The 26,661-nt window shown below is 41.7% G+C and overlaps 1 protein-coding gene across 1 annotated transcript; it reads left to right on the top strand.

Moving 5' to 3' along the window:
- The first annotated feature begins 336 nt into the window (after nt 1–336).
- MYL1 (myosin light chain 1) lies at nt 337–21,315 on the top strand. The gene is made up of 6 exons (XM_077829839.1): nt 337–474; nt 14,232–14,259; nt 17,369–17,512; nt 19,851–20,024; nt 20,576–20,653; nt 21,287–21,315. Exons 1-6 carry the CDS (start codon nt 337–339, stop codon nt 21,313–21,315), a joined length of 591 nt encoding a protein of 196 aa, XP_077685965.1.
- Nucleotides 21,316–26,661: the final 5,346 nt, after the last annotated feature.

The raw sequence follows: 26,661 nt of genomic DNA, 5'->3' as shown, positions 1-26,661 counted from the left end.
TTTCTCTCTCCTTTTCATGTATTAAAAAAAAAAATGCAGGGGAGGCTTTTAAAAAAAGGCCACTGAAGTCCCCTGATCTGACGTAGCCCTGACCCTTTATATGCCATTTATAGTCTGAGTGAGAATGACATCCCCCTTACTAGCAAACTGTCCAATCCAGCTGCATGTGTCAAGATTGTATTAGGCACTAAGTGAAATATATATATGACCTTTTAGTGTTTTACACATTGGGTCCTCCTCCAAGGCTCTGGGCTGTAGATCATCTCGACCACTGCTCCTGACCCAGGAATCACTTAAGGGTTTTTTGGGGTCCTTTACTTTTTAAAAACAAACAAAATGGCACCAAAGAAGGACGTTAAGAAAGCTGCACCAGCATCAGCACCAGCACCGGCTCCGGCTCCGGCTCCTGCCCCAGCGCCTGCCCCAGAACCAGCTAAACCCAAAGAACCAGTCATTGATCTGAAGAGCATCAAGGTAAATGGCTGAACTTGTGTGGTCACTGAAAGAGCTCCCAGAACACAAGCTGGAAAATTTAGCAGATCCCTGCAGTAAACATTTGCATTTGTTTGTGGGTGTGAGACAGCAGTGAAATGAATGAGTAACCGGAATGGATTTTCTGATTTATCTGAGCTTTTTATGTATTTACATTGCTGGAAATATCGAAGGCATGGCACGCAATTTAATGCAAAAGCAAAGCCTGGCAAGTTCAAAAATTTTTTAACCTAATGGCCAGTATAGCTTTTATCTTGTCAACATCAGCCTGGCTCTGAGTCACTGTCTATTCGGTGGAGCTCCATGTAAGGAATTTTTAATGGTAAAAGACACACACAATTAGATGCATGAAAACTGAATTAGTAAGACTACAAACTCCACTCTTCATTCCCACTGTTTCAAAGTGACTCATTACTTTGCAACTTTCACTCTGAACTCCTTTCCAAATTTTAGGAAGCAGCTGTTGTCTCTTTAGTCCTGGGTGCATTTATTTGACAGCTGCTTTGCTTATCCTCCATAAAAGATAACTTTGGCAATTCCATCAATTTCCTTTTAGCTTTGCTCCTACAAATATTGATCCTATAGTAAATGAGATCATGAGGTGGAAAACCTTTAAGGAAAATGTTTCAGTGACTATATTTCTCATCTACATGTTTTTGTTCAGAATTTGCTAGTTGCTCCAAAGTGAAACTAACAAACAGGAAAAGCCTTTCAGACGTTTTTCTTAGATTGCAGATTAATCTGAACTCACGTTTTCTTTGGCTTTTGCATGCTAATATTAAGCTAAATTGAATGTTGTCGATTCTTTACGTGACACTCTGAAGAGAACTGTCTGCAAGGAGGAATTCTGTATTTGGGAAAGGGGAGATGGGGAAGAGGAAGGAGATAGATCAACCTATATCTCTGAGCAACATTATAAATAGTCATTCCCCACCTACCTGGGAAGCTTCTTGTCAGATTACCAATTTGGGAAACTCTACATAAGAAGTCCTGCCTAATATGGAGAACTGAAGTGTAGAAGATACAGAAACAATTCTGAGAACCCTTCTCATTTTAGCCACAAAACCCCATAATGAATTATGTTTAGGTTAACTCCACACATACAGCTTGGTGTTTCCCTGACATTTGACTATTCAGACACTTTCAATTTGTTTATTGAAATCTTTTAAGTTTTCTTTAATTTTCACAGCCTGACCTTAAATGTTAAGTCAATATTTTATTTAAAACAATAAAAAAGTTCGAGGATAAAATAATACACACCTACTACATTCCTCAAAATATTGAGTCTGAGCTGATTAATGAAACAAAAATTGAAAGCCTTTTTAAAATACTCAGAATGGTCAGAATAGAGGATAAGAATATAGACCCACCATCTTTGGCAATATTTTCTAAAACTAGATTAAACCTTTCACTTTACAAACATCCAGTTATGAGGAGGAACGTGGGATGGATTTTCTACTAAATTATTTAAGTTGGTTTGATGGCTGCATGTGTCCAGTTCATTAGGAGAAAATAGAATTTTCCACCCCAGCAATCTCAGCTAAACTATCTTTGCATAAGTAGGCAATAGTGCATTGCCATATAAAACATGGAAGCTGCACTCTCAGGCACTACAGCAGTTCAGCATGATCCCGTTCTTCGCTCATACAGCTCTGTATGAGATAAAGATAAATAGTTAAATAGATAAATGGAGATAAATAGTTATTGGTAACAAAGCCAGGGCTCTGTGTTTTGTCTGATTGGTACTGGTAACATAGCATGGCTCATTTGTATTCGGTGTAGTTATGTTTTAGAATAAAAGAATTCTATCTTTCCTCCTGGATAAAAAAAATCCTGACTGCTTATAAAAAGAGACCTTCCTCCTTTTTAAAACAAAAAGACTAATAAGGCAGCATGTATGAGGTAGGTACGTATTATTATTCCCATTTTACAAATGTGGAAACTGAGTCAGAGATGTTAGGTGGCTTTCATAAAGCCACAGAATGAATATGAGACAAAAATAGAAATGGATTTATGTATTTCTTGCCCCAGTTCTGTGCTCTGACCAATAGACTCCACTTCTACAAGTGTCTCCCTCTTTTTCTTCCCCTCTAGCCAAGTACTTATGACTCCTATCACCAAAGAACTTCTCAATCATTAGTGTATTTAACTTCTCAACAACCTCACAGAGGCAGGGAAATATTTCCCTATAACTGAGGCATAGAGAGCTTGACTTGGCCAGGGTGACAAGAAGTTTGTAGCAGAGACAGGAATTAAAAACAGGTCTTTTGAGTCAGTCTAGTGCCTTAATCACAAGAACATTCAGCCTCCTTCTAGTTCAACAGGGGAAATGTCAGGAAAAGCGTGGCATCCTTGTCGTTCAAGCTGCTAGAATTAAGAATTCCCACCCAGACTCTTAACAGGAGTTGATGAACAACCTGAGCTTCCTACTTTATTGTAAAACTAAGCCCTTAAATCAGGAGATACAGCCAAGAAGCAGAAGCTGGCAGATGTTTATTGCTTTAAAAATGCATCAGATACAGTAAGTATTATTTTAAAATGCCTCGGGACAAGATTTTCAAAATCTGACTAGTGACTGTTGGGCACCTTATCTGAGACCTCAAAGTGGCTTGGCTTTCAGAAAGTGCTGAGCACCCACCCTCTAAAAACCAGCCCCCTTTAAGATGGCCTAAACTGGACACCTAAAAATTAAGGCACCCAAAAATCCCTTTTGAAAATCTTGGCACACATTTCACCCCATTCCTTAACCTCAGCAGTCCTTTCATCTTACATTAACTCAGTTAAAGACAAATATGTAGCAGCTCATTTGAGCTGTCTGGGGCTGGTGCCAAATTTACTGCTTTCTAGCACCACCTATCGACTATAAAATTGATTAACATTGATGCTGGTCTAAAACGGGAATATTCCTTAAACTCTGCCCCATTCTTGACTGATAGCAGGTTAGTGTATGATGACTGAGGGGAGAAAGGTTGGGGAAAAAATGGGGGAAATAGGATTAGGAAGATGAGGACATACTTTGTTCCAGCTCAGATGTGTGAGGCTCTATTTTGTCCCCATGCAGAGAACAACAAATATTCAGGAGCCCAGTTTCCCCAAACCTTTCAATGATGGAGTTTTATTATAGCTTTTTATTACTACCGCACTTATGATTTTATTATCAGGTGTACAGGTTGATACAGCAAACATAATAGGAATGTATAAACAAAGGCAGAGATACTGAGTGATGCATGCATATGAGAATTACAAGAGTGTGCACAAAAGGAACCAGTAGCTATTAAGGAAAAGAATGTCAAGTTTTGTCAATTCCGTAAGAATACCAGTAACCTTGCAGACATGGATGTAAAGACAGATATTCAGTAGTCAATTACTGCAATGGAAGTTAGGAGCCTAAATCCTTTTGTGGATCTGGGCCTGGGTGAGTAGAGGTACTTTAGCTGACTCATGCTCTCTCTCAAGAGGAGAATATACACCTTAAAACAGATACAACCGACCAGACATTTGTATCATTGACAGACTGCTTAAATACAAAGAGTAGGCTTCTGCTACATCAAATACTTTCTTTCCCTGCCATTCCAATGGAAACAAAGGCTTGAATTGTGCAGCATAACATTACGCTTTGCTTCTGTGTACACGCATGGGCATGGTATTACAGTCTTTGCAGTAGTGGTACTTAAGTTACTTGAAAGGCATTTTGAGCTATCTAAAGTATCACAGGTGCTGGATAAGATCAAATTCTTGTCTTGTGTATTATTACGCTGCAAAGAAATGGAAAAACTGTACATATCATAGCTAGTCCTCAAGAAAGCGCAGAACTGCCAACATGCTGTTTGATATACCCACTGTGCCCAACTTGGCAACCCTCTCCTATCCAGGACAGATTTTGGCCCTCTTTGCAGGTAGGGGGAGTTCTATTTGTGAAGCCTCACCTTCACCTGCCTTAGTGTTCTGACTTAATTATAATTGTAAATGCCCCTCCAAGAGCGTCTCAGCAATCAGTGAACCACCAGCATAGCTCCCAATGTCAATATTTTTGTATCCAGGTGCTGGAGACAGTGGGCTTGATTCTCCATTTTCTGGCACCCTATGTAATCATTTACATTTGTGCAAAGTGAGTGTAAATTGCTACCCTTCTCTACAAGCACTCCCTACATAAGGTTCAAGGCAATGGAGAACTAGTCCCAGGATCAATGTCTCAACAGAAAATAAGGCTATCTGCTGCTATAGCATTATAAATGACATCTGTTTTGGAAACATGGCCTCCCAAAGATGACATTTTCAGGACTAGGAGGACTTGTGGCACCTTAGAGACCAACAAATTTATTTGAGCATAAGCTTTCGTGAGCTACAGCTCACTTCATCGGATGCATTCAGTGGAATGAATAAATCTCCCCACTGTATTTTCCGCTGTATGCATCCGATGAAGTGAGCTGTAGCTTACGAAAGCTTATGCTCAAATAAATTTGTTAGTCTCTAAGGTGCCACAAGTACTCCTTTTCTTTTTGTGGATACAGACTAACATGGCTGCTACTCTGAAATCTGTCATTATCAGGACTGAAACCCCAGCCTGGTGAGCATTATTAGACTACACATCTTCAAATTTAAAAAAAGAAAGTCTCCTAGGTAACTGGTTACTGCATGATGCATAAGAAAACCTGTTGCATGGATGTGAACTGTGAATTATTTTCTTTTATAGATGACTCTTAAGATGGTATAAAGTAGTTCTCAAATTTTCTTTATCTCTTGTTGCATTCACTACTCAAGCAGGTCATCTCTGAATGGACGTTGCCAGGGGTATAACAAGAGAGGTAACTGCTAAATGCATTGACAGAAAGCATCTAGGATGGAGAACTTCAGTACATCAACCACTACGTGGTTAGTGTGATCGCAAATGTCAGTGGAGTGAGAGAGTACATTGCAGACTCACTGCCTTTGGTGCTGCAGATTAAGGAACTGGAATGTTAATAATAGTTCAGGATTTCCTTTGCAACTAGTAGATTCTGGACTCTTTGTCCAGATCCTCAGCAAAGACCCGATCCAATGCCCACTGAAGTCTATGAAAACAAATGCCACGGACTCAGTTGTATATTGGATCAGGCCCTAGGCACTAGTGGCTACTTGCAGGGATTTTTTTGGCGGGTGGGAGGGGGATGTTCAAAGGTGACTAAGACACTTTTGAACTCCCCAATCCTATGCTGGCTCCACACCAAACCAGTCCCCTGATATAAGTCTGACCAAGGGGATGCTGCAGCACATAGGGACCACTGTGGGGCAGGGAAGACTCAGCCATGCCCTTTCCCACACCCACACACCAGGCTATAACTGCTTTATACCCGCTGAGGACTCTCTATGCCAGCTTTAAGTCTGGTTTGTACTAGTAGCGCTGGACAAAGTGGTCTTAATGCGGAGGATAACCTGGACATCAGAATCAAATAGATTCTGAAATCCTGTCATGTGAAAAACAAAGTTCACTGCTGGTGACGTGTTGAAGTCTACCTAGTTTTGCCAAAACAAAAGTTTATGAGACAATACTTTTTTTTTTTTTTTTTTTTGGGGGGGGGGCGAGTTCAACTCAGATTTTTCATAATTTCATCTGTGCAAGGAGCCTCCCGTAGGTGAAACCTGGCTTTACTTGTAGCAAATCTCTCATTCCCATGTTTGCTAGCCTGAAAAACTGTTTGAAAAATAGTTTGTGCCATGATGCACATCTGGCATACTTCAGTGGTGTTTAAAACAAGAGAATAGTACCAATTGTGAACTTCTGAAGGCATTTATCACATTTTTTTTTTGGCCAGGAATAATGGAAATTAAGGCAAATTACACAACGGGCTAAATTGTCTAAAACTCAGAATAGCCTGTTTTGCTGATAATAGCAATTAAAGCAAAGAAGAAGAAAAAAATCAATAGTTTGAAACTGCTCCACTCACTGGAACATCATTGTAACACCCTTTGTGAGAGAAGTTAAAAGAATGAGCTGAGCTCACATAAGCTAGTTACAGGAAGGTTACTTATTTAGCGAATGAGCAGTAAAGAAACAAGTAATCTGTAAGGAGATATGAAATAGCCACAGCTAGAAATTCTCCATCAACTTCCCTGATGTTATATTTGGATCTTACACTAGATCCCGAAGAGCAACTTTCAACTGTCTGGCTCATTACACAGGACAGCTGGCTGGGGAAAGTGAAGATTTTAAAGATTTTCACATCCCAAAGGGGACAAAAACCAAAAATCTCAAAAGTTTTCACAGACTGAAAATCCGGAGGGGGGGAAAAAAAAAAGATCTGTTTCAAATCTGACTTTAAAAAAAATCATAGATTCATAGATACTAAGGTCAGAAGGGACCATTATGATCATCTAGTCTGACCTCCTGCACAACGCAGGCCACAGAATCTCACCCACGACTCCTGCGAAAAACCTCACCTGTGCCTGAGGTATTGAAGTCCTCAAATTATATTCGAATCAGCTTACATTTTGAATTACAAAGCCATTTTGAATGGGAAAGTTGGAATTTTTCATTCTGAAAATGTCAAAACAAACCATGTCAGCTGTTTTTTCAAAATGTTTACAAATCAAGAAATAGATCAAACGTGAACCTTTCCCATGATAAGTTTCAGTTTCAACAAACCAGCATTTTCTGACACAAATTTTTTTGTCAACAAATTCCCAGCCAGCTCTATTACACAGTACTTTAATGTCAAGCAGCAATCGCTCAAGTAACGTTAATATACTAACATGACCACTGGGAGGCATATTAAAACAACGAATCCATTTGAGACTATCACTAGATGTCAACAGCATTGAATTTCCTACTCACATCCTCTAGATTTTCATGCAGTGCCAAATGCAATTAGAAAAGGGACACTTTTACAAATTAGGCCAAATGAATGCTACTTCCCTCTGGAAAGCTAATGGAATCTGTGCAAAATGATACCATCAACGCTGCAGCTGTCCCACATTTCACTTGCAGGCATTTTAGGACTGCAAATGAATTAATCAGTTAGCTTCATCCAAAAGTTGCTCCATAACTGCCAAGTATGATAATATGCAGTGTTGTTGGAGCCGTGTCGGTATTGTAATGTATTTCTGACTTTGCACGCAAAGACTTTAAAAAATAAATTCATCTGTACCTAGGTCCATTAGATTGAAGGATGCATCTGACCTTTTATATTTATAGAGGCAATCCTGATGATATAATTAGATGAATTCGTTTTTATTTCCTTCTTTTATTGTATTACCAGGGACTTGTTATAAAACCAGAACCTTTGTTACTTTGGCATTAATCTGCTCCTGAGGTTTATTCCCCAGATAAAAGACAGAGTTAAATCCATTGGGCCTAATTCTCCTCTCCCTTGAACTGGTGATGAGAAGTAAATGAGAAGTAACTCCACTGAAGTCAACAGAGTTATGCCAGTTTGATACCAGGCTAACTGCGAGGAGAATCAGATCCCTGCTCTTTAGCAAGGCTACTGTGGCTTCAGTAAGGCGTGTAGACTTCTGTGTCTCTGCCAAGTAGGTGCAGTGGAAAGGACAGTTAGTTGCAGTTAGTGTCGAACTTTATTGGTGATCGGTTCTCATGCTGCAGGGCATTAGCAGATTGCCACCTGATGTCCAGTGAAATTTCCCCCCATCCCCACCCCCGATATATGATGTTGAACAATTAATATATTTTGGAGGCTTTAGAACTTCCCCTGAGACATCCAGTATATGGTAAGCCATTGCCAGACACATGGCATTTTGAACTACAATGAGGGACCGCTTATCAAGTCCTGCTCTAGTGATTTTAATGTCTCAAGAGTTTTATGAGTTGGTTTCTCCACACCTTAACACTCCTGGAATCAATAAAATCATGCTGGTGGAAACCAATGTCACCAGTGGCCCCTGGACTTCATTGTTATTTGTCTTGTATTAGGCCTGGTCTATACTAGAAAATTAGATTTCAGAGGTGTGAAATCCATACCCTTGAGCAGCATAGTTAAGCTGACCAAAGTCCCCATATAGACAGAGTTAAATTGACAGAAGAATTCTTCCACTGACCTAGGTACCGCCTCTTGGGAAGACGGGTTACCTATGCCATCAGGAAAACCCCTCCCGTCAGTGCAGATAGTGTCTACACTAAAGGGCTACAGCAGTGCAGCTGAAGTGTTTCCAGTGTAGACCAGCCCTTAGTTTCTAACGGCCTCAATCAGGGCTCCTTTGTGCTAGGCACTGTATGTCAATATAACAAAGAGATGGACCCTGCCCCGAAAAGTGGGGGAAACACAGGAGGAGTAGATGAACTTTCCACATATAAAGATCTTAGCCTCATCCTCCAGGGCCTTTCACCTTGTGCAGGCATTTATCCCTGTGAAAAGTGAATGTGAAGCAAGTGCTACCAGATCAAAAATGGCAGTGTTTCTCCCTCACTTTGCACTAGTGTAAATGGCTTTGCAGAGTAGCAGGCCTTGGGGCATCAGGTTCCCTGCTTTCATGCCAATAGTCATTTTTTATTCTTAGGAAGTCAGAAAAAAGCAAACCCTGCAAATATGCTACTTAGCAGCCATTGTGCCTGTAGAGAATATCATAGACATTAGGGATGAAAATGGCCTATTGCATTGGTGTAGCTCATCTGTCCACACTCCTTGGCCAGTTCAGGTTTGTTCCTACAGTACTTTGTCCGATCTGGATTTAAAATGATTTAAGTGGTTGGGCTCCCATTGTGCCTTGGTGAGGGTATTTCCCAATCTAACAGACCTCAGTGTTAGGACTTCCCTTTGTTCTTTTTCATGCACTGTAACTCCCTCCTACCCCCTTGGAACACTGCACCAGTGATTCTTGACCTTTTCTACGCTGCATCCCCCTTTGAACTCCCACTCTCTCAATTTGGGATCTAGTCAGGATCCCACATTGGAGCGAGTGATCACAAACCTCAGGTTGAGAACCCCAGACCTAAACAGTGTCCTTCCCTTTTTTGGTGTTAAAATCCTTCAACTGCATCTAGACAGTTATCTATTCACTTATTATTATTGTTAACTAAAGTGACCACAATTCAGTTCCTTTGATCTCTCCATACATTGCAATCCCTCCAGCCATTCATTATTTTTGTTGTTGTTTTCTGAATTTCCCTGCAATGTGAGTATCTTCCCATGGGTCCTGTAGTCATCACGTAGTCTGACAATACAGAAAGAGTTACTCATGAAAGTTCTGATCTATCAAAAGCCAGAGAACATTTTGCAAACGTTACCAAACATCACTGACAGAATTTGAAACAGGACCACAGAGCATGTTAAATGAAGAGAAATAAACTAAAAATCAATGTTGAATTTGTTTTAATATGTTCTTGCAATATTTTCACGCTGAAGGCCACATTCCATTGCCCTTCCCCAAATGGAGAAGCATCTTACTCCTGGAGCACTCTGATTAAAGTCAGGGGAATTGACCCTAGCATTACTCAGTATAAGTAAAGATATCAGAATCTGTTTCTAAATCTAAAATATTGCTTAGTTCATTTTAATCTAGAATCTGTAACAATATGGGGAATGTCTCTGGCATACCTATATTTCCCCTTCTGAGCCAAAGCCTATTGAAGTCAGTGAGAGTCTGTTCATTGACTTGAAGGGGCTTTGGATCAGACCCTTATTTCAGACATATATCAATCCATGCAATTCAGCAGCATCCTTCAGAGTCCATCAAAGCCAATCCCGTCGTCAGTTCCGTAAAATGCTTCCCTTATGCCTCCATTGATCTGATTGCAGGATCAATGATTACATGTATATCCATCCCCTCTTCACATAACTCCCAGCCTCTGGAAGTAGAATAGATTGAAAATAAAATGTAATACGAAAATTTATGTCCAAAAATATTTTAGTTTTCATCAAAAATATTTTTGGATGAAGTTTTTAAGCCAGCCATAGATCAGGTCAGAAAATGCAATAACGTTTTCCTTAATGTTTTCACTGAAAAAACACTCCATGTTTTCCCGTGGCAAAAATCTTTTCAGTGGAACATTTTCCAGCCAACTCTGCTAGGCAGTGAATGGCTAAGATTGGAACCGAATTTTACATTCCATAAGCAGCAACACGCTGCAGTGAGACTAGCTGAAGTAACCCACTGAGTAATATTTAGAGGTGGTAATAATTTTTTAAAAGTTCCCATTCTCCCCCCCCCAACTGCCCCATCCGCATTAACCAATCAGAATCTACAGCTAAGCTCTGTTCACAGCGTTCTTACTTCTTCTGCCACATCCTCAGCCAGTGTGAATCAGTGTAGCTCCACCTCAGAGATATGCCAGTTTACAACCACTGGGGATCTGACAGCATCTCAATGCATCAGAAAACTGGGCTAAGCGAAACATCTGAAGAAGTGGGGTTTTTACCCACGAAAGCTTATGCTCAAATAAATCTGTTAGTCTTTAAGGTGTCATCGGACTCCTAAACAAGAGCATCAGCCCAGTGTACGAGGGCAATCCAACCTCCACACTTGGGATTCACAGAGCTGACTGGCCGTGGGTAGATCATGCAAATGAGCTCCCCACAATCCAAACACTACTACTATCTATCCTGGATACGTCCCTGCCTACCCTCACTTATATAAAATAAATAAATAATATACCATAATAATTCATAACAACACACTTCTCATGTTCAGGAAACGTTTCAGACACAAAGTCACACTCATCATTAATGTAATTAACTCAGTCCCCAGTGAAAAAAGGCAAATTCCTTTACCACGTTTTATAGGTGGAGAAGCAGAGGCAGAGAAAGCTCAATGAACCTGCTCAGTGACATACAGCAGGTTAGAGTGAAAGCCAGGATTTGAATTCAGATCATCGGGTCCCATTTGTCCAATAACTTTACCCACAGGCCCTCCCATGAGGTGAAGGGAAAGCTTCAGAGCTAAATTTCCCGGGTTTTTTAGGACACCTCATATCTTGAGTTCAGAGGTGTGGGCTAGTCTTTCCTCTGGTTACTGGATGCAGTCACCAGGGTGACTAGACCTGGGCCACTTACCACTCCTTCCCAGTACACATCTGGGACTTCTCCACTGGCTAGCCTGCCATGAGGTCCTCTCCTCTCCTGTCCATTCTCCATCCCACCATTTACAGGCACTCTACTCAGACCCCCATCCCCATCACTGGGAAAAGTGTGTTAATTCCCCCTGCAGTACAACAAAACCTTCCCGAGCTCCCCTCATTCCCATCAGAAGACGACCCTCTCCCCTTGCCCCACAAGGGAACTATACAATTTGCTTTCTGGTGCTTCTTCTGGACAGATGGAGGGATTCCTGCCCCCACTCAGTGGTGGAGGCTCCAATCCATCACTGCTGCCGTGGGTGGGTGGAATCTCACCCGGTTGATTTTTCCCCCTTGTCTTTTCTTTCCTCACACTCTCAAGCATCATTTTCCACACATAGTCGAAGACGTTGGGAGAACCTTTGGCCTGATGTCACCCTTATCTAGCTTTGAAATAAAACAATCAGTTGGGAAATATAATTTTAGGGGTTTAGGGTCACATACCACTTAATGTTTTCTTCATGCCCAACAGATACCAACGACCCAGAGAAAAATAAACCATCTAGTCTGCCCATTCCCTCCATATTAGTGGGTCAGGCAACATACTATATATGTCCATCACATCCTGTAATGTCATTAGGAAGGAGTTAGTATAGCCATGCAAGCCCCAACCTGGCTTCACTCTGCTGTGCATAAAGAAGTCCTGTGGAACACAGACCTCAACAGAAGCAGAGACTGGGAAATCCGTAGCTCCTCAAAAATGAATTACTCATTGGCATGCAAACCATTAACTTCAATCACAGCCTCAGCAATAGAGAGGGTCTAAACATTCTGATAATTTTTCCATTAAAAATGTTTATTGAGATACTGGGCTCAGTAGGTCAAGTCAACCTTTAAAGGGAAGACAGGATGGATCAGCTAGTCATTCAGAATCAACATTTACATTGTTAAAGTCAGAACTAAACCAATAATTGTTCTACAGACCAGCCCTCTTCACATCATAACGGCCATCTGCAGCACCACACTGGCATAAGAAAGGCCTGATCCAAAGCCAGCTGAAGTCAATAGGAGTCTTTCCATAGATTTCAATGGGCTTTGGAACAGGCACCAAGTCTGCTGGCTGGAAAACCTCAGCCAGTTCAAGTACCCACAGCTTCCTGGGGAGTCAAGAATCTGTATGTGAAAATGTAAAACCAGCCAGATGGACAGACACAGAGCTCCTCCCTCTCTGTGGCTGACTTTATAGCCTGTGGAACAAATACGAGCTCCTCAGAAAGAGGAGCCCCAAGTAGGTTGAGAAGGAATATTCCTTCTTTACGTTACAGCTCTAGAAAGTGCTGACAAGATTCAAACCTCACTGAATCTTGTCACTCCCTGCCCCTTTCTGGCCACCTAAAAATAGCCCCAGTAAAATGTCTGTCAAGAAATGGATCTCTCTCTTTGCCCTAAGAAAGCTAAAGAACTCTACAAGGGGAGTGGCCGCTTCATTCTGACACTCGAGCTGGTTGTGATGTCACACCCTTCACATATATAAGAAGAAGAAAAGCGAGGGAGGAAGGACCACTCTCTCAGGGACTCAAGAAGCCCTCGGCCAATTCCTCCAGCCCGTCTGCTCTTCTTCTTTTCCAACCATCTCAATCATGGTGGGTCCACAGGAAAGATAATTCTTAATAGTGAGCCAATCATTTTAATCCGTGTATCTAGCTTCTAGTTTGGGTTAGTTGTAGGAGGAAAGGAGGCCAGAAAAAGCATTTGGTTTGAGGTAGGAAGTCAAGCAAGCAGGAACCTCTAAAGTTTTAGTTTGGCCTTGGGGGAAAAATGAAGCTTAATGGATTCTGCTAGGCTGTCCAGTTGGTCTCATCTCTTGTACTGGTTAGTGGTAGCAGTGTAGTTCCTATAACTTTACACTGAACAGATACTATTGCAGTATTCTATGCTAATTTTTTTTGTATATGATGCACTCTGATGTGGTTGCAAAGGAACCATATAATAAATTATTACCTTAGGAACAAAGTGCTGATAAACAACTAATTTAAAAACAAGGAGGCTTTAATGTATAGGTTTATTTGTTATCCTAATGTTGAGCTGTTGGTTAAGCAATGATACTTCAAATGATCTTAATGTTGTGTGTCTGTAGTAAAATGATTAATGGCCTGGAAGTACATTAACAACTTCTCTGTTTGTTAAGAGACACTTGATTCATTGCTTAAGCTGCAGCCCTGGTTTAGCCCTAGATATACATTTCAACAGAATCTTTAAATAGTCTTAAGATGCTTTAAAAAAAAAAACCCCAAAAAACCAAAAAGACCCAAGCAGACACTTGCTAATATGACTTGTCATGGTTTAGTTACACTGGGCAGGACACGGATGCTAGAACTCTCCGCTACCTTGTGCTATTTTCTTTCTTCTGTCAATGCATTTTCAACAGTACTAGTTCTCTTTTTCTCTCTCTTTTTTCCCTCCCAACTGCAGTCCTTCAGTGCTGACCAGGTTGCCGGTAAGTAGAACAGGAATTTAACTGCTGTAGTACTGAGGTAATAGACTACCAAATACTAGACGTTCCCTAGTCTAACCAGAACTTTCTCCATTGCTAGCCCTGTTGGTATTCGAGCTACTCCTGAGAATTGGACAGATAAGCTCATTTTTTGGATCTTTGAAAGATGATTCATGGAGGTAGTTGGATGCTTTAAAATCCAACAGGTCCCCCGCCCCCTTTTTTTAAAAGCTATTTTTGTGATTGATTTCTTTCCAACAGATCGAGTTCTCCCAGGAGCAGCAGGATGGTAAGTCACAAGACAGCCAATAATATATCTGCACATGCATTCTGATAAAGTTTAACCTTAAGGAAGACAGGAAGACAGATCTTCAGCTGATATAAATCAGTATAGAACCACTAATGACACAGGAGTCATGCTGACTTATACCAGCTAAGGATCTGACCCTAGATTTCCAGGTCACTTATTTGAATGCTTACATTCTGCCTAATCTGCCAGGTACATGGATCCAAGAGGACCCCTGATATTGCCTCCTGTACCTGGTACATCTTCTTCAAAGTGTGTCATTGATGTGTCAAATGGATGCTGAGAAGCAGTTTTTAATCATAGGAAACTAGGCTGACACCATGAGAAGGGAAAAGCGAAGCTGAAAAATTAACTTAGCTGCAGTTACACTGGATTGTTATTTGCATTAATGGAAGATTAAAAAGCTCTATGAAATACCTGCTTGTCACTCTTGGCTGGGAGATGATATGGGAGAAAAAAAGAGAGCTATATTGCTGTAAATATACTTATGAAGCATGGAAATAGTTAGCAAATTATTCATGTATACTGGTGCGTATAATAATCTGGATGTATTGCTATCCTATGCTTGCTGCTATATTTCCTGCTTCTATATCAGTAGCTAGCAAGGTACAGGATTATTCAGTTAAACCTGTAGTCTTCCTAAACAGGTCTGGCTCAAATCCTGAAGTTTTAGAAATTCCCCTTTAAAGAGCTTAAAATCTGCTCCAGGAGTGTTTATTAAATATCCTAATGGACACATTTTGGTTATGTTACATAGTATAATGTAGGCTAAAAACAGCGAAACCCGGTACAAAATGAATTTGATCCCTGCTGTGAATACCTTCTGTTTCGAGGTGAGGTACAAAGGATCAACTAGAAATCAAAAGTGACAGAAAGGGAAAATTCATCAGAGCTTTCAGCTAAAAAGACAGACCTAAATCATGAAGTCTCAATCTGAACTTCCAGGGTCTGATTCCACTCTCGGTAAAACCAGAGTTAAATGAGAGTAACTATCAAAGTCTACTGAGTTACACCAGCATGAAATCAGAACTAGGCCCCCTGGTTCCAAACACTCCTGATCAGTAAGTGGGTTGATCTGGACTCATCCCTAATTATAACTAGGGTACTTTCACAAAGTGGTTGGGAATGGTTATGGAAAAATTGTGTCAACTAGAATGCTTGTGTATAACAAAGCAGCAGCTTTTCCAGCCTCCATCCTGCTATTTCAAAGTAGCCAGCTGTTGCAAAGTTGTGATGACTGATCGAAGTAATGGAGCAATTAAAGGCCACTTGGAAAACAGAATACATTAACCCTACCCATTACAACTATTCAGGCATATTACAGAATCAGCAGCTGAGCATAACACTGTTCAGGGCCAGATTTTGGACTTGCTTACACCAGTATAAATGAGGACTGGCTCCATAGAATTCAAGGGAGGAACACTGCGGGGGTCAGGGGGTGGGGGAGTGTCAGTGAGAGACTGTAATTGGGACCTTTTCACTGAACTGGGAAGCTGCATCAATGAATATTAAACCCTTTTTGGATTTAAAAAAAAAATATCAAGAGAGGAAAAAATTCGGTCTTGGAACACTCAGTGTGTTTTTGCTAATGGGAAAAAAAGAGTCACATTTTAAACTTAGCTCTGGATAAATATCTTTAACACACAAGACGAATGACCAGATCAGCTGGCATAAATCGGTCAAGTTCCATTGACTTCCATCTCTTGGAAACAGCCAATACAAAGTCTGTAGATTGCAAGATGCTGTTTTGTACAACTCTAAAAGGTCCAAATTGTATAGCCTGCTGTAAAAGGGGAGTGAGGGGAGAGGGCTAGCAGCAATGTGTTGTAGGTCTCAACACATCAGACAGTAAGGGGATTAATTCCAGACGTGTTCTATTACAGTCTAGCAGAACCACATACTGCATCAGCAGTTTTACTGGGTAGCAAGACTCCTCCAGGCAGACTGTACGTGGAGCTAGCACAAAATACATCAGTTTCACGTGTCCCCCAGAAAGATGAATGAAGACAATTTGGCACTTGGCTTATTGACCTAAGTCTGTCCCAGGACAGAAAGAACAGCCACCTATATACAGTGCAATTGATGCCTTCCTCCAAAATGCGTTTTCAAAATGAATAAGCTGCTGTAGTGAAATACACAATTAGTCCACATTGCACTTAACACACAGGATGGTCAAACTTTTTGCTGTTAAATTACAGTAGATCTATAGCATAGAAGATGCATTCTTGACAAAACAAAGTCAACTGAGATGGATCTTTAGCTAAGTTCTTTATCCCAATGCTATTAAAGCACAAAATAAAGGTTATTAAAGTGGAGTATAGCAGTTGAATATGAAGACTGAGAAAAGTGTCGGTGTTCCAAGGTGTCAACTGGCCTTGTCAAATGGACACTTGTCATCTCGGGGCAGATTTGATTCAGTCAGAATGTACTGGCATGAAAAACTATACAAGGGCTGCCAAAGAAAGAAAGAAAGACTCCTTGGGTATCTGTTATATGGGAATGACCCGCCCAGGATGGTGCTATAGAATATGAAATGACAGATGTGGAGAGACATTTCATAGCAATACAACATTGTGAGAGAAGGCAAGGGATAAAATTCAGATGTGTCAGATTTCATGTTAACAGCCATTCTGCTGAGTCACAGCCTGTGTTCTTCAAAGCAGACAGAGCTCTTGTACTGCAAGGAGCTTTTGCAAAAGGTTTTCATGCCCTTGGTGAAATAAAATCAAATAGAGTATTCAAGAACTTTTTACCTTCCAGTGATTGGCTGTGTTAAGAAACTTGTTCATGAATGGAGACATTTATAGCCAGCTTATCTTCCTTGGCACTTAAGGTAACCACATGGGACAATTACAAAACTACTGTTGGCTATTAGAACCAGGAAAGAGATGAAGGGTTAAAAATAGTGATACTAACATGTCATAGGATGTGAAGTTTTGCTTGAGACCATAGGCCAAAGTCTCTGTGGCCTAACTCCATTGACTTCAGTGGTGTTACACTAGCAGAGAATCTGGCCCCATGTCTTGGTCAATACTGGCTAGTTAATACTGAGCTGCCCATCTCATCTAACACTCTCATTTTCTCCTTGCAGACTACAAGGATGCTTTCCTCCTCTTTGACAGGACAGGTGAAGGCAAGATCGTCTTAAGCCAGGTTGGTGACATCATCCGTGCTCTGGGACAGAACCCTACAAATGATGAGATCAAGAAGATCCTGGGCAACCCCAGCAAGGAAGGTAACTGTCCTACAGTCTGTAGGCGCCTAATGAGGAAATGCCTCCCCAGCTAGTTAGGGAATGGCACTGGTCACAATGGCTGGGGGTGGCAGCTGTCATTCTGCTAGTTGGCTAAGAAAACCTCTTCACCAGAAAAACTTGAATTGTTCCTAGATCTGTTTGAGGAGAAAGGTGGGAGTAGATTTACAGAGGGGGATTGGGCATTCCGATTTAGGCTTTGAGGAGAATCCATTTTTGATCATTTGGATACCAGGTTACAGTAGGTGTTACCCACTGGTGAGTATGTATTCCAGGCCCCACTCTCTGTCCGATCACAGAGTATAGGAGTCTGTTACGGCCCCAGCTACAGAGCTTTACCTTAAGCTTTACCTCATGCTTTTAGCTCTGGTGGTTCTCCAATTCAGTGCCTGGTGTGTCGGCCAAGATGGAGGTTCTCACAGGGGAATAGGGCTAGATCCCCAGCATAACCCTGCTGATTTCAGTGGTTGACTTACACCAACTGAGGAGCTGGCATGTAGAGTTTAACATGGAAATGGGGAGTCTTATTTTAACCAGCACTCAGTGAAATGGCACATTTCTTTTGTTAGGCATTTCTGTTGGCATTGCTCACTTCAAAGATAAAGGCAACAGTGAACATGAAAGGCCGTCTCGATTTATTAATAGCCTGGCTTAAGGTATCATTTAGGTTACATTAAATCTCGGAGTGCTTTTAAATTACTTTAGCAATAAAAGATAGTGACTTAAAGTGAAATAGTAGAACAGTTTCTATTACACTACTGTATTCATATGCTCAAAACTCTTGGATAACAGCCATCCACTATGTTTCACCTGAGTCCACATGTTTTAAAGTTTGGGCAAAAATCTCTATATTGCAGCTATGCTTTAATTAAAAACCACTCGATGTGGGCCTCACTGAGGACTAGTGCTTCTGCTTGGTTTGAAAAGAGATTGGGTTTAATTTGCTAATGTCGTGAGAAATTTAAAATGATGTCTTGAGCATAAACTTAAGTAGATGTGCTGTGTAGGTGCATGTTCATAAGACTTTTTTAAATTAACAAGCTCTGGTAGCAAAGCCAGTAGAGTCTGTAATATAGGCCTTCAAATCCCCGCCTGAGCCCTGCTACCAGAGCCAGGCTCCGGCGAGGATTTAAAGGGCCCGGTGCTCCGGTCGCTGCGGGGAGCCCCAGGCCCTTTAAAGCGCCAGAGTCCTGCCACCGCTACCAGTAGGGGTGGCAGGGCTCCGGCGGGGATTTAAAGGGCCCGGTGCTCCAGCCGCTGCTGGGAGCCCCGGCCCCTTTTAATCACCTCTGGCAGCAGGTCTTGGGCAGTGCTTTAAAGGGCCCGGGGCTCCCCGCAGTGGCAGGATCCCGGGGGCCTTTAAAGCGCCACCGGAGCTGTGGTAGCGGGGTTCGGGCGGGGGCTCCCCGCAGTGGCCGGAGCACCGGGCCTTTAAATCCCTGCTGGAGCCCTGCTGCCGGAGCCGGGCTCTGGCAAGGATTTAAAGGGCCCGGTGCTCTGGCTGCTGCAGGGAGCCCCTGGCCCTTTAAATCACCTCTGGCAGCGGGGCTTGGGCAGTGCTTTAAAGGGCCCAGGGCTCCCCGCAGTGGCAGGACCCCGGGGGCCTTTAAAGCACTGCCGAAGCCTGGCTGCTGGAGCCGGGCTCTGACAGGGATTTAAAGGCCCGGTGTTCCCCGCAGTAGTAGGAGCACTGGGCCCTTTAAATCACCACCAGGGAAGCCGATGCAGCACGGCGTACTGGCTCTTGCCAGTACACCGGACTGGACTGGCTTACTTTCACCTCTGGGGTTGGGGTATAAAGTGGCTTTAAGGCACCTTTGCACCCCCCCAGTCTTGGGCGGATCTGGGGACTGGAGAGGCCTCTGGCATAATTTAGACAACCCTGTGGGGCCTGTGTAAATTATAGTTGCCCTATCAACTGCAGCGCTGCCCAGAATCTTCACAGTACTGAGTCCTGCAGCCCTGCTCCCAGAACAGTCTTCCTGCCCATGCCAAAATCCACCACTGGCTGGAAACCTTCCATTCCAAAAGAATAATATTTTTAAAAAAGTGAAAGGAAGGGTGGAACAGTGGTCTTAACAAACACCAGACTGTAACCTTAACTGGAACTTCCATGATAGTAACAACTAGAATCCATATGGCAGTGGGATTGTTAAAGGTATGGGGAAAGAAACAGGATTAAAGCCGATAGAGGGAATGCGGAAAGAAGGGATGCTTGAGATGGGAGAGCCTTTCTTATTCCAGCATGCAGATTCAGGAGAATTCTATGGAATGGCTTTGTCTCCTGTAGTGTTATAATGACTAAACACTTTCTTTCCAGAGATGAATGCCAAGAAAATTACATTTGAAGAATTCCTGCCCATGATGCAGGCCGCTGCCAACAACAAGGAACAGGGTTCCTTTGAAGACTTCGTTGAAGGTCTGCGTGTCTTTGACAAGGAGGGCAATGGCACAGTCATGGGTGCTGAACTCCGTCATGTACTGGCTACTCTGGGTAAGGGATTTTCATTTCAGCGAGGGACTCAGAAAAGCTAGAATTGTTTAGAGGGCATAAGACAGAGAGGGAAGGGGTGTTACAATCAGTGCTGAGACAGGCATAGGACTATACAGCTAGACTAGCAAGTATTCTACAGTGAATGGTAGCATAAAAGGACAAAGACTAACAACCCAGTCTAGAGTCTAAGGCAAAAATATTTTTACTATTTCGAGGCTCAGTCTAAAACATTATAAAAAAAAAAAAAAAAAAAAAGACACGAGACAATGCTGTAGATTTCAGGGACATAAAGTTATTCGGCCAATGGCAGAGGCTTCCACATCTTGTTGAATAGTGAGTACACTCTTTCTGGGAGTTTGGATGGCAGACCTTACAAGGAAAGGTGAACAACAATTGGGGGGGGGGCGCGGGGAAGGAGAGAAACAAAACATTTTTGAGGATAGAAGGAACTCATGATAACTGACCAAAGAGGCTGGAATAGATGCAAGTTTAACATGATTTCTGAGAGTCTATGGAATGTGGAAACCAACCCAATTCTGTCTGTGCTTCAGGGGAGAAGATGACGGAGGAAGAAGTAGAAGAACTGCTAAAAGGACAGGAAGACTCTAATGGTTGCATCAACTATGAGGGTAAGTATTAATAGTTAATAACCTCAGCACTCTCTTCTGCTGTAGATTTGGTATTTCTTTCAGAAATCTTCGTAACTGATTGTTTTTAATGGTGAAATCCTTTATGCCAATAATCGGTGAGTGAGTCAATGAGCCTTCTAGATACATCAGTTAGACAAGGTATAATGAAAAGGATTACTCCAAAAGACAGCTTGTTAGCAGTGATTGCTAAATGGTTGCATTCAACATGCTCAGCCAGAAATCAAGATATGAAAATAAAGGGCTAAAATTCAGCCACGGCATAAATTGCTTCTGTTTGGGCCAACACTAAACTTGGCCTAGAGTTTCTTACTTAGGAAGAGTTCTGACTGCAAGTACAGTTAACCAAAGCCAATGCTTCAAGACAACTCTTGATTTGGCACTTATTCAGTTGTGTCACGGTGTAGTGGGAGTGGAGTTTGACTTGCACAGCATTGAAGACTAAGATTGTAATAAAATTATCAGCAGCTCAATCTGATTAGTACTACATTTTATCTTAAAAGAAATAGAGCATTAGTGCCTTGAGCTCCTCAAAACTGTTTAATCTGTGAAATACCTTTAAAATAACACTCCCCCACCCCACTAATTCTCTATCAAATCTGCGTTACTCCACAGCATTTGTAAGACACATCATGTCTCTTTAAATGGATTTCACAAAATATAAATACGGTATGTCCCTCTGATTTGCATGTTTTATCTTTCCCTTAGGCGCTTTGTTTAGTGGCTTTCCATCTGCATGCAGCCAGCAGTAACGGATAGTGGTTCCCAAGTGATGATAAATACCAGTCTCCTGCTATACAAATAAGGGGAGGGAGTGTTGTCCAGTGCCAGTGGAAAGGGACTGGAAGTCAGAATTCTCTGGTTCCAGTCTCAGCTCTACAACTGACTTGTGGTATGACCATGGGCAAGTCCCCTAACCTCAGCCTCAGTTTCCCAATCTGTGAAATGATTAAATAGCAAACTTATCACTTAACATGAAACTGCTGAGGCTTAAGTAGTGACATCTACTTATCTTCACTGTGATATACAAGAGCTTACTATATAAAAACAGCTCCTTGAGACTTACTGTATCCTACCTCTTCTTTCAACAAACTTGTAGATTAACATGAAAGAGAGGGCAGTGAACTTTAAATACCTGTATGAATTACAGATAATAGCTCCTGAAACTAAATGAAATAGTTATTTAAAAACAACTATTGCAATGGTTATAATATCATTGGAGATAAACATTTCCAGGTAGTACATGAATCTTCAACATTACCACAAATAACAAGACACTTTGAGATCCAAAACTAAGAAATAAAATGCATGGCATGTCAGTTTGCAAGGCTTGCTTCTAGAAGAGAAGAGATGTCATGGAATCTAACTCTTCCCTCTCTCCTTCCCAGAAAAAGTCTAGACTCTGAAGACCAGAATGCACTTCACTTAATGAGATTTGCCTCAGTAAAATTCTTCTTCCATCCAGCACCATCAATATAGAAAACACACAGGACTGTACTATATGCCTCCCACCACAGCAATGTTTTTTAATCAGTAGGTGTCTCCCTCTCAATCATACTTATGCTTCATAAATTGAACATTGAGGCAAGCTAGATGGAATAAATTGTACAGGTATCAAGCCCGATTATTTCTCTTTCCATGTTGTTTGCCATGAAGCAATGTATCCCCTTGAAAAATGTGACAATAAATCCCTGTGGTCAGTCTGTGGCTATAAAGTCTTTCCTTTCTACCAGGCTGTTCAGATCCCATTCACAACACTTCTCAAGTCTTAATTTATTTTCTCTGTATATTGTATTTCATAAAATAAAGTGTTGTGAAAAAATAGTTCTCTTCAGGGGTTGGTTTGCTTCATCTGAATCAAAGCGGTTTTCTCTTGGGGTTGGGAGACGGGCAATTGGAGAGCCACTCCCCTGTGTTAGCACCTAGTCACTCTTTGGAGAAGAGTCATGGTTATTGTCAGAATGCCTTGAATGGTGGCATCCATATAAGTCTTTGAGCAGTTCACCAGTCTACAGTAGACGGGTGCGGCTGTCGCGCCAACCTTTTCATCCTCCCCCTCCTGCCCATACACCCAAGTCTCGCTCCTAGACATGCCCAACACGACCCAAGAAGAGACACGAAGATAATGGGACAGTAATCTCACAAACAGAGGCGAGGTCAATGAGTAGGCCCCAAAATACCATTTAGAGAGGAAGGGACGTGGTCCTCCAACCTGAGATCAATTGGTGAACAGAACAAGTGGTCAGAAACATATCAAGGACTGTTAATGGCAATGGATCAGTCACATTAACTTCATATCATTTATAGTATGTGGCCACACACTCAGCACTGACAATTAAAGTAATTAAATCCGAAAGCTGCTGCGCTATTGGCATGCCTCTCCCTTAAATGTAGCTCCTTTTCCTTGGGCACTCATAAAGCTGCTTTAATCCCCTATCGGAGTGTCAGCTTGTTCTATTACAGTCTGACTTAACCGTCTTAAGTTACTATGTATGAAATGCCTATAATTCAAGTGATAGCAGGTGCAACAGGGAGGAGGGGGAGTGGAGAGTGACAATAATCCTTAACATGTCAACCAGCTGGAGAAATGACAGGTGCCTGGTTTCTAAGTCTTCAGAAAGAACTTCTATTTAAACCCTTAACATGCAGACCAACGTGGACAAATTCATCTCTGAATTATTTTTTGCATGGAGACTTCAGTCAGCAGGTAATTTACTGGGTTTCCTGCATGCACCAGAGAAGAAGCCACCCAGTTCACGTGTGCTCATCTGATGAGAGAAAAGACAGTGTTTCTTTATTTAACTTTGCCCTAAAAAGGCAAGGGGGAAAAAAAAAAAAGACTCAGACAAATTCTGGCAAATTATTTATAACTACAGGATTGGGGGCCTGTCATTCCAGAGAACTGCTAGCACTAAGGGCTTTTAAAAAAAATAAAGACCAGACATTTAAACACAATTCCTCTCCTAATAAGCCCCCTAAACTTAATTAAACCCAAAGAAATCTTAAAATCTAACTAATTTTCACCACGTATGCTGTTGGCTTACAATAACATGAAAGAGAAGTGAAAAAAGTATTTCACTGTCTAATTTTCGTATAGTAGCTAAATGCTTGTGTGTTTGGGTCTCTAACACTCCAGGGAAATATCTAATTTTTTCTTCTCTTTTTTGGAGAATTATGATGATTTTATTTTTTTAAATTACTTTGGGCCTTATCCTGTAAACAGAAACACATGGGAGTAGTATTACTGAGGTGCACGTAAAGTTAAGTAGGTGCAGGAACAATTTTTATTGTGGGGGAGAACTATTGAACCTAACTGTAAACCCTGTATATCCGATGAAGTGAGCTGTAGCTCACGAAAGCTTATGTTCAAATAAATTGGTTAGTCTCTAAGGTGCCACAAGTCCTCCTTTTCTTTTTGCGGATACAGACTAACAGGGCTGCTACTCTGAAACCTGTATATAATGAAAACTACTTCAAGCCAGGGGCTGCTGCAGCACCCCCAGTTCCACCACCTATGAACACGTGTATATGTGTTTTACAACCAGGGCTTTGATTCTGTGCATTTTTTAAAAAACAAGTCTGTTTAAAACAAAAACCTGGATTTTGAGGTCTAATCAACTTGGCAATATCTCTTTAAACATGAGTTGCAGGCATGAAAACATTGCCATTACTGCTCCTGGTCCACACAGAGATGGGCAGAAAAAATTTTACCAAACAGAACAAAGAATAATATAGGTAACATTCCATTTGTGTAAATCAGTTCAAGTCCTGAGGTATTTTATAGAGCTGGGTTGGAAACCGTTTTGGAGTCTGGATTTAGAAAATTTGTTAGACTTTTAGAGCTCTGGAAAGTCAACATTTTGAAAATTTTCACAAACCCAACATGCAAAAAAAAAAGAAAGTGTTTTGTGTCAAAAGGTTTTGTTGAGACTGACCTTTTTAAACCCTCTTTTAGCATAAGTTAACTAAATTGTACAAACAAAAAATCATTTCAAATTTGAAACTTAATTGCAATATTTTTAAAACTTCATGTTTTTACATGTTTTAATTTTTTCAAATTGAGAGATTCATCAAAACAGACCCAAAATGGTTTCAGTTTTTACTAATTAACACTTTTCAGTGAAAATCGTGTTGTCAAAAAGTCACCAACCAGCCCTTGTACTTTATATGTTGGAGAAGGGGAAAACATTTTGCTTGCCATTGAAATGATTTAAAGCTTGGATGGGTTATTTAAGTACATTTATAATCCCTCTATGCCAGCCACTTGCCCACCACCAAGGACTCTGAATTCTTGGGGACGTGGGTTATCCAATTCAAGCCTCTCAAGCTATCTTATTCTTGCACCCTGCGGACAACACAAAAAACACCACTTGCAATTGACAGTGTCAGGAGAGAGGCCAGTGACTGAACAGTCTCAGTCTCAGTGACTGAACAGTCTGTGGCAGATCAAGATAGAGGCACATGGGTGGGACACAGGATGGGAAAGTTTGTCCTGGGTTTGCTCATGTTATGAGCAGAAAAGAAGCTCCCTATCCTGGCAGTCTGACACCTCTCGCAACCATTAAATTCACTGTATGTTTTAAATATAATGTTAATGAACTCGCTTTCCATTATTCAACATCATTGACCATTTAACTCCTGAGTACCAGAAACAAATATCCTGTGATACTTCACCTGCAAAATAATGATTGCTGGTGTGCAGAGCTAAATGCAATGGTCAGGCCTTCAGACACCACAGCAATGGGTACAGTAGGAAAATCTAAACAGATAGTGAGGTCTATAAAAGACTTCTAGAGAGTAGATGAAATAAGTGTACCACTTGATACAGGATGTACAGATCCCATTGTGACAGTCTATACCATTTTGGTCACCACTTTTACAAGACTACAATAAATTTTGTAGAAAGTATGCCTCATGAGATATCACTTGAAAATGCATAATCTGCTGAACATTATTGTTCTGCTAAATATGTGTATCAGCATTGTATGTAAAGGTGTAGGATGCTACTGTATCACATTGCTGTAACGTGCTCCAAGTTTAAGAAAAGCAGGCCCAAACCAATTTCTCAGGAACAAAGAACAGACCAACGGCCAGCCAGGTGTTAAAGGGCTATCAGCCCATACCCCCTCCCGCACCCCAACCCCCTGCCTTAGCTGGAGCCCCCTCCCATGCCCTGAATGCCTCATTTCTGGCCCCACCCCGGAACCTGCACCCCCTCCCAGAGCCTGTATCCTGTTCTGCACCCCAGCCCCCCTGCCCCAGCCCGGAGCCTCCTCCCACACTCTGAACTCCTTGGCCCCAGCCTGGATCCCCCCTCCCGCACCCTGAGCCCCTCATTTCTGGCCCCACCCCAGAACACACACCCCCAGCCCAGAGACTGTACCCCCTCCCACACACCAACCCCCTGCCTCAGCCTGGAGCCTTGTGATGTTATTGACATAATCTGGGACCGTATAGATCATTGCTGCAACCAAGGCCCTGTAGTGGCACCACATCTTATATAAAGGGGGTCAAACAGATGTCTAAGACAAGGTTATGGTTTGCGGATTATGATTATGCTGTCTATATGTATGAACTGTTGTTGTAGTTGAAGTTATGAATATTTGCTCTGTACTGTCTGTATTCCAAACTTATGCTATGCTTCTGGGTGACACCCCAGACAAGTTGGTGTCAGCTCTGCCTAGCCACCTTGATGGCCCATTAAGGACCATCAGCTATACAATTGACCCATTGAGAGAAGGCCTTGTGATTCAGCAAGGTATGCAGGGACCTGCCTATGGACAGTACTCTGAGGTTTTTCACTGCCCTGTGATGGACAGCTTGTCTTTGGGACAAAGAAAGCAGAGACCACATGGCAAGAGACTATAAAAAGCTGCTGCAGCTCCTCCATCTGGTCTTCAATCCTGCTTCTTACCTCTGGAGGGACTTTGCTACACTGAAGCATTGAACCAAGGACTGAAAGACCCATCCCAACTGTGGATGTACTCCAG

This window comes from Eretmochelys imbricata, chromosome 11 (genome assembly GCF_965152235.1).
Source record: "Eretmochelys imbricata isolate rEreImb1 chromosome 11, rEreImb1.hap1, whole genome shotgun sequence".
Taxonomy (NCBI): Eukaryota; Metazoa; Chordata; order Testudines; family Cheloniidae; genus Eretmochelys; species Eretmochelys imbricata.
The sequence above is the reverse complement of the archived record's forward strand: the minus strand, read 5'-3'. Positions and strand labels throughout refer to the sequence as shown.

Excerpts from the sequence above, each read along its gene's own strand:
- MYL1 (XM_077829839.1), top strand. The coding sequence starts at position 337 with ATGGCACCAAAGAAGGACGTTAAGAAAGCTGCACCAGCATCAGCACCA. Across the intron at positions 475-14,231 it reads TTGATCTGAAGAGCATCAAG|ATCGAGTTCTCCCAGGAGCA; the intron begins GTAAATGGCTGA and ends TCTTTCCAACAG. Across the intron at positions 20,654-21,286 it reads TGGTTGCATCAACTATGAGG|CATTTGTAAGACACATCATG; the intron begins GTAAGTATTAAT and ends GTTACTCCACAG.